At 37.7% G+C, this 7,500-nt stretch overlaps 2 protein-coding genes across 4 annotated transcripts in view; one reads left to right on the forward strand and one right to left on the reverse strand.

Annotated features, from left to right (window-relative positions):
* Positions 1-5,473, reverse strand: part of LOC122254002 (uncharacterized) — a 19,314-nt gene extending 13,841 nt beyond the window's left edge. For both annotated transcript variants that reach the window (XM_086533063.1, XM_043017451.2), the window contains exons 1-3: positions 5,382-5,473; positions 3,649-3,713; positions 2,900-3,147 (exon numbers count right to left, since the gene is read on the reverse strand). The gene's annotated coding sequence lies outside the window, so the exon portion shown is untranslated. The remainder of the gene's footprint in view (positions 1-2,899; positions 3,148-3,648; positions 3,714-5,381) is intronic.
* Positions 5,474-6,396: 923 nt separating this feature from the next.
* The window catches only part of LOC122254004 (uncharacterized), a 7,372-nt gene continuing 6,268 nt past the window's right edge, over positions 6,397-7,500 (forward strand). Inside the window, exons 1-2 of one of the 2 annotated variants that reach the window (XM_043017453.2) lie at positions 6,397-6,432; positions 6,858-7,196. In XM_043017453.2, the coding sequence (XP_042873387.2) occupies positions 7,040-7,196 (157 nt within the window). In that variant the 5' untranslated portion in view covers positions 6,397-6,432; positions 6,858-7,039. Of the gene's footprint in view, positions 6,461-6,857; positions 7,197-7,500 lie in introns of both variants that reach the window. The other variant, XM_086533084.1, reaches the window with a different exon arrangement.

Consider the following 7,500-nt stretch of genomic DNA (forward strand, 5'->3'; position numbering starts at 1 on the left):
TTATCATCTTTATTTCTAATAAATATAAGCTTAAAAGGCCTCTCCTGCCCTCTGTCATATTTTGAAAAAGACAGTAATCCCTCGTGAATTTGCACTCTACAAATCTGGTTGTGCTTTAGGATCTGGACTTTTCCAGTCCATTATGCTATCAAAGTCCCCCCCCCCAAAAAAAAAAATTCTTATCTTTACCCCCCAAAAAATTATAGTATTTTCCCTAGGCTCTCTAGTATTTCCTGTGACCATATTGGTGTATGAGGTGGCAGGATACTGTAGTAATTTAGACCTAGTTCTATTATGGGGTCTTGCAAAATTACTTTTTTCCTCTAGAGTGATTCCTTTCCTAATTATCCCACTGGCAGCGGATGGCATGATTTGCTGCAAAGGCAGAGTCGGTCATAGACGCGGATCCAATTTCTTTTGTAGCAAAGTTCCCTATCCTCTTTGCTCATATTTTCTCAAATTTCAAATTTCAAATTCTTTGTATTATTCATGCCTCTGGCTCTCCTTATTACATTGGTTGCCAATTGTTTCATCAGGAACTTTTTCCCTTTTCGAATAACCCTTTCCTTGTGTGTGCTACTATGTTCTTTTCAGAGCCTTCAGGATTTGTGGACTTGAGGATAACAATAATCAAATTATTGTCTTCATGATATTGCCATCTTAGACAACTTTTTCTTCATGTCCTGGTAACATCTATCAACATCTATACATCCTTCAATGAATTTTTCTTGACTGTGTCTGCATGCTGAATTTTTATCTCTTCCTTGTCTCTCCCAGGACTTGAATTCTATTTTAATCTCCTCTACTTTTTTGCGCACTTTAATTACCCGAGCACCGGGCTTGCCCTCATATCTCGTCCCGGGCGTCTGACGCAAAAAACACAAAAAGTGTCATCACCTCAACCAGCTCCAATGGGTTAAATGAACAAGAGATGGAACTTTACTCAAAGTGGCTGTCTCTATGCATTAGGTGCTTATCATGCAGGATTCACAGTTGTTTCTCGCCTCCCTCTCCTTCTCTCTTTTTTCAGAAACTGCGGTCTTTCCACTTTTTCACTTTTTGTTAATCATGTATCAATTTTTTGGCTACAATATTCTATGTACTTATCAATAATTAATTTCAAGCAGTTTTGACTACCTGCTTAATTTTCTCCATATTTCAATATGTAATAGCTGTTACCGCACTGATGCATTGAACTGGTTCTCCATTATGTGTGTGTGTGTGTGCATGAGTACGTGCATGTTGTGTAAGTGTGTTTGTGCGTTAAAGCATCTTTGTTATAGATACAATTTTGCACTTCCAATCTGACACACTTGGGTATAGCAGCTGTATTTAAGTTCAGATGTCCTGGGGTGGAGAGAGTTGCCCAATGGTTGCCCTTGTAACTATGGACTTGAGGAACAGAATATAATGTTTTTAGCAAAAGAAAGCAGAAAAGGGCAATTCATGCCAAACCTTCTCAGAGCCTAGACCTTAACCCATTAACAAGGTCAATTTGGCTGGTCATCTTGCTAGAGGTACGGCTTTCCTTCTTTTGTGATGGATTTATGGGAAAATATTTTTTAGGCAAGTCTGCCCTGCCTAAAGGGCAGAGAAAATCTATTCCCCGTCCCTCTAATTTTTAGCTGGTACTGGTGACATCAAAAATTGCTCGTCCTGACTGCCAGTTACCTCGTTTGGTGCCCCATATACAATGGGTTAAGGGCTTACAGGATCTACTACAGGCTCACCTGCTGAAGGCTAATGTAACTAGAGGCTAATAAACCACTGCAGCAGAGAAATCACCATGTTCTTCTCCCTCATCAAGCTCACTTTGAAACCAAATGAAATGTCACTACTCAAACTCACAAGCATATGTGTGTGTGTGTGTGTGTGTGTGTGTGTGTGTGTGTGTGTGTGTGTGTGTGTGTGTGTGTGTGTGTGTGTGTGTGTGTGTGTGTGTGTGTGTGTGTGTGTGTTTGTTTGTTTACAAAACCTAGTAGTTTCAATACAGGAGATAGAGCTAAGCTCAGATGGTCCCCTATGCTAATTTCATTATAATATAGTTTTTTTAGAGTAATACAAATTTCTGGTACAAACAATGTTATTAGGGATACAATTTCCATTCTTCAACACATCTATTTGAAAAGCTGAATTTTTAAACTTTTATATCACTTGTTTTTGGTTATAACTTTTTACTGAGACTTATTATTCTTCTGGTTTTCAAATCTATAAATTGATCTTTGTCTACTTTAACCCCTAAAAGCCACAAAGGTTTTAGTATGTCTGTCCCCCCAGTAGCAAATAAGGTATGATTTTTCAAATTTCATTTAGGCCAATTTTGGTCTTGGGCATTTTAATAGCTTGAATTTACACACCAGTAAATGTATATTGGAGCATCAAAGTAGGAAAAAAAATATTGCAGTTACCCTAGAAATAAGAAGGAAAATGGGAATAAACTTCCACGTCTATAAAATCACCAGCTGATAAAATATGTAAGTATTTATTGTAGAACAAATTGAATATTCATCTAGATGCATAAATAGTAAAAAGACAATGATATACCAATGGGCAACCACTGTATACTAATTGGGGCGTGGGGAAGGGGTTACCTGCATTAAATATGCAATACAGTACCAGAATTACAATTTCACACTCACTTTGTTTCATTTACAAGAAAAAGAAGAAAAAGCATGAGGAGGGGGTCTGATACGTGATATCTTGTCACTCATCGTTAACAGGTTAAGAGGTAACTGCATTTTTTTTTCTCTGTGAGGAGTCACTGCCTCTCCACTGCTGGGGAAACAGACTTGCTGAAATCTTTGCGGCTCTTAGGGGTTAAAAAAGAAATCTAAGATAAAAATATGCATTTCAAACCAAGAGTACAATAAGTTAAAGTTCAACAATGAATCATACTAACCTGCTAATTATAATATCCCTTATGCAGTAAATTTATCTTGCTGTACTGAAATGCAGATAGACTAGTCTCAGGTCCTCAAGCAGATAGAAAATGCACAATCTAGAGTGTCAGAGCATGTCCGGGCTGGGAATTCAGTCCTCGTGTATTTTCCAGCATCCTTCACTTTCAGCGAACAGCCATGGAGTTGCAGGATGAGCATGATCTTCTTAGCTTCCGTCTCACTCAATCCACTTCTCCACAGAGTCATACTGGAATTGAGGAATGATGATCATTTTGTAAGTTCTATGGAGTAGATTAATTATAATTTCTGTCTGCTTAATTACATCTGGCATACTTTAACCAGCTGGATAGAAGGTATCCACTGGGACTTTAAACTAATACTATATTACAATGATTGTACTTATTATGATAGAAATTTTGATCACCTGTCATTAAGGATAACAATTACTCTTGGTACCTTTGTAAAACAACAATGATAGAAAAAAATTAAATTAGTAAAAAAAGAAGAAAAAGAAGAAGATTTATCCATGCACGTATATCCACATCACCCAAACCAAGGTATGATTTTTTAACGTCAACTTTATACATTATGGTGTACCATGTAACAGGTGCATGGGGAACTTCAAAAGAAAAATAATATAGACATATAATATATACAATATATATAATATATATATATATGAAAAATCTTATCTATAAAGAATGTTTACAAACCTAAAATGATACCAAGACATGAATGGCTCACTTACAGGGTTATCTAGAGGAAGGAACATGAGGATTCAGTCACTTTCCTCGGTCTCACTGTCTGCGCAATCTGTAAACAAAACAAATCTTTTAGTCTAACTGCTTTATTCTGGTATTTCATGTGCACTGGGATTATAAATATGCAATAATTCTTAATAATCAGCAGTAATTATTAACATTAGGACCAAACCATGCTTCTGGTTTCTGGGTGCAAAGGAGGTAATACCTGGTAGTTCATCTAATAAATGGAAAAAATTAAAAAGCAAAGTCAATTTTGTATATGATCTATGATATATTAGTAAAGTAATATAAATTAGCATTTGGTTTGATATATTTCTATATATTTTTAAGGGCAATTAGTTTTTTCATCTAAAATCATAAAGTCAAAAAGAAAAAATACAAGGCCCAAATTTAGAATATCAACTAAAACCAAGTGGAAAAACCCTTTGCCTCCATTTCTATTAGCGCTTTGGCAAAGATCAATAAAACTCCACAAGTGATTGGCAATACTCATTTTTCAATCATTTTCTCCTTAACCTATTGCTGACAGGGTGCCTAATGACCTAACTGGTCGTCAAGGCGGGCGGTCTACAGCACTAGCGGCACCGGCTATAAATTAGAGGGACGGGGAAAGGGTTTTCTCCGCCCTCCGGGTAGCGCAGACTACCCCAAACAATATTTCCCCATATATACATCATGAAATGCGAGTTTAGGCTGAATTTGGAACCCTGTAGCTCTAGAGCTAGCGCTGTTACAGCGCTTCAAGTGTGACCAGATCCCGATGTCGCCTCATGTATGCATTGACACCCATCTCTTAGGCCTAATCGGTGGACATGTATGTCATGACACCTGTACACAATGGGTTCATATTGATAATACTGAGTTACACTGATTGAGTAGTCTATATGGTACAATCTTTAGTCAGTCAATCTGTCTGCCTGTCAACCATGCACTAGTTAGATTGAGAGGAGGAGGAGGAGAAGGAGAAGGAGGAGGAGAGGAGGAGGCAACTGCCATGTCTTTTCATAGACAAATGTGATCATTGTGCACACAGTAACTACACATTTTCTACTTTTCTACTTCAAATGAGCAGCAGAGGTTGAGAGGAATCCATCAGTGCCACATTCATGACATACAGGTAGATGTCACTCATTAAAATACCTAACATATGATTTCAAGTACATCTTTATAACACCCATCAAAAATCCGACATTAAGAGAGCTATTACAGGTACACTTCTACCCAAAACAGGACTTATTCTGGTCCCTTCATATCCAACAAATCACACAACAAAAACACGTACTGAAGAAAAAAACAATAAAAACAATGATGGCCTTTACCAGAGCGCTCCAAGAAGCAACAAGCCACGTGTGAAAATTCCTCCATATTTGGCAAAGCACATGTGACGGTGACACTCGAAGGAGACGAGTGTTAGCGTGGGATGAATCCTACCCAAGGAACATGTGTCACAGGATTAACCTCCCTCCCACTCCTCCTTAGAGCTGAGGGGAGACCGAGACACGGCGCGAAGGGGGATTCCAGAGAGTCCTTATCATGGCGATGGTCGACTCGCCATCACCTTCCTTCTGAGGGTCATTTCTCTTAGACTAAAGACAGTTGCCTTATTTGCTCTCCACAGCCATCACCCCGGATGTCTCCTCTACCTCTCGGCTACTCTACTTCCAAGATTACCTTCGTATTAAGTAAGGAAAACGATGGAAATTGAGGTCGGACTCACCTTCGGGTCGGGGGAAAGAACTCGTCTGTTTACAAAGATGGCGTTGGGGAGGCGCGCGTGTCGGTGCACGAGCGCGCGGGAATTTTGAATGGGGGAGACTTAAAAAACAAGAAAAAAGGAGAAATTATTCATTTAAAGGAGGTTTAAGCCTTCTTTTCTATTGGGAATTGGGGTTTGGATGTGGCGGGGTGTATGGGTGGTTCGGTATTCAAGTGTATTGGAATGATTAGTCTTTTTTTTTTAATGTGAGGGAATAAAGTAATGAGTAGATTGAAAAGTTTGCACAAGATGATGCAATGTGCAAATGGTGTGACAGTTCATAAGGAACGATTTATAATGGGCAAGGTTTAAGTCAGGTAGGATCAAGATGTTACGATCCCTAATAAGAATAAAAAAATCACAATTCAATCATATGTTAATTACAAAAGCATACCAACCCCCGTGAAAAAGTACTGAAAGAGAAACTATAATGGATGATACTGAACGTTTGATTTAAAGGATTTATATCCTGAATTAATTGTATAACATAGACTAAAAGTTTGATGCAAATATTTAATTGATAGTCATTTTAATGCTTAATTTAGAATAATATCTGATGACTGTTATTAGTGATGGCTAGAATCACTCGGTCTGTCATCTCCCTCTCTCTCCCTCTCTTTAAATGAGACTGTAAGTGTCTAATGTATTACTTTCTTTATGTTAATTTCTTTAAAATTCCGCATGTTTTAGTGAATTCATACCATGCTGATTTAGGACAATGTCTCATACTATAAAAATTAACCTTTACCTTATCTGCCATTCCAATCATATATCAAAAAGACTTGTCTAAGCTCAGGGCTATATAAAGACAAATTTATAACATCCCTGTACCAATAAATCATATCATCAATCAACCAATCACATAATTCCCCCTCCTTTTTAGTATAATCAGAAAAAAGATCGTGTTTTCCCCCTCCATCCGATTTAAATTTCGCGGGCTCGCTTACCGAAGCAAACAGACGACACGCGACCCTCCCTCGTCAGCTGTGGACCCGCCGCCGCACTTCCAAAGGTTGGCGGGAATATGTTCCCCTTTTGAGGTGTTTTGAGACGTTTTTTGGAAGGGTCAAGGGTATTGGGTGTGATATGAAGATATGAGAAGTACTTGAGAAGATGATACGGGGGAATGTAGGCTTTGACATAGTCTGAAATCCTATTAAAATGAGGGGAAATAGAAGAAGGTTGTCAGGATTCAGAAATTTCGAAATAAAATTTCAGAATAGGATTTGAGGTTTTTGGAATCTGTGGACAATATATATATTTAGTCTTCTCTGCAAGTACATGTCATCGTTTAGCATCAAGTTATTCTATTTCTTGTTTGAATTGTTAAGTTGAATTCGCCTTTCAGTCGTAGGGAAATAGAACCTATATGTATTTGCAGACAGTGCAAAGATCAAGAAGAATTAAGTTGTATATTTGTTCCTTCATTGTCCGAAGTCTGAATCGAATAGAGTGAAGTTATTGGAAGTAGTAAAGTGCCAGAAAGAAGTTCCACAATTAAGTCTCCAAAGACCAGAAATTATAGACTTGATGTGACAATAGAGAAGAATCAAGGAAAAAAAAAATCAATCCTTAGAGACAGCAAGATACTTTAGTAAAACCCTAGGAGAGGTCGGCAGATGCTGAGTTCTCTTGAACATGTCGCAATGGCTGAAGACATCAATGAAGACGTAAAGGTATTCACGACGGAAGAATGGCTCTCCTTCCCGGAGACTGAGGGGAAGCCCATGGTGTCTGAGACGGTTCTCGAGGACTACAAAGTGCAGAGAAACTCAGGTAGGTCCCGTCACTTTAATAAGCCCATTTACATATATTTCGCCGTATATTTCACATACAATTTTGCATGAGATTTATGGGAAAGTAGATACTGTAAGATTAACCCAATTGCATTTTTTTTCAAAACAGTTGATAATTGTAACTTAATATGCTTCAAGTTGCATTTTTTCTAGAATAGGACATTTATCTATATTGATATAAAAAAGATAAACAAAAAAAACAATACTTTTATGTAAAGGAACTTAAATGACTATCATAACAGTAAAAGGTCATTCAGATATTGAAAAGGATAAATCTAGTGACT

The sequence above is a fragment of the Penaeus japonicus genome, unplaced genomic scaffold (genome assembly GCF_977035675.1).
Source record: "Penaeus japonicus unplaced genomic scaffold, GWHDUDI00000001_assembly GWHDUDI00000038, whole genome shotgun sequence".
In the NCBI taxonomy this organism is placed as follows: Eukaryota; Metazoa; Arthropoda; class Malacostraca; order Decapoda; family Penaeidae; genus Penaeus; species Penaeus japonicus.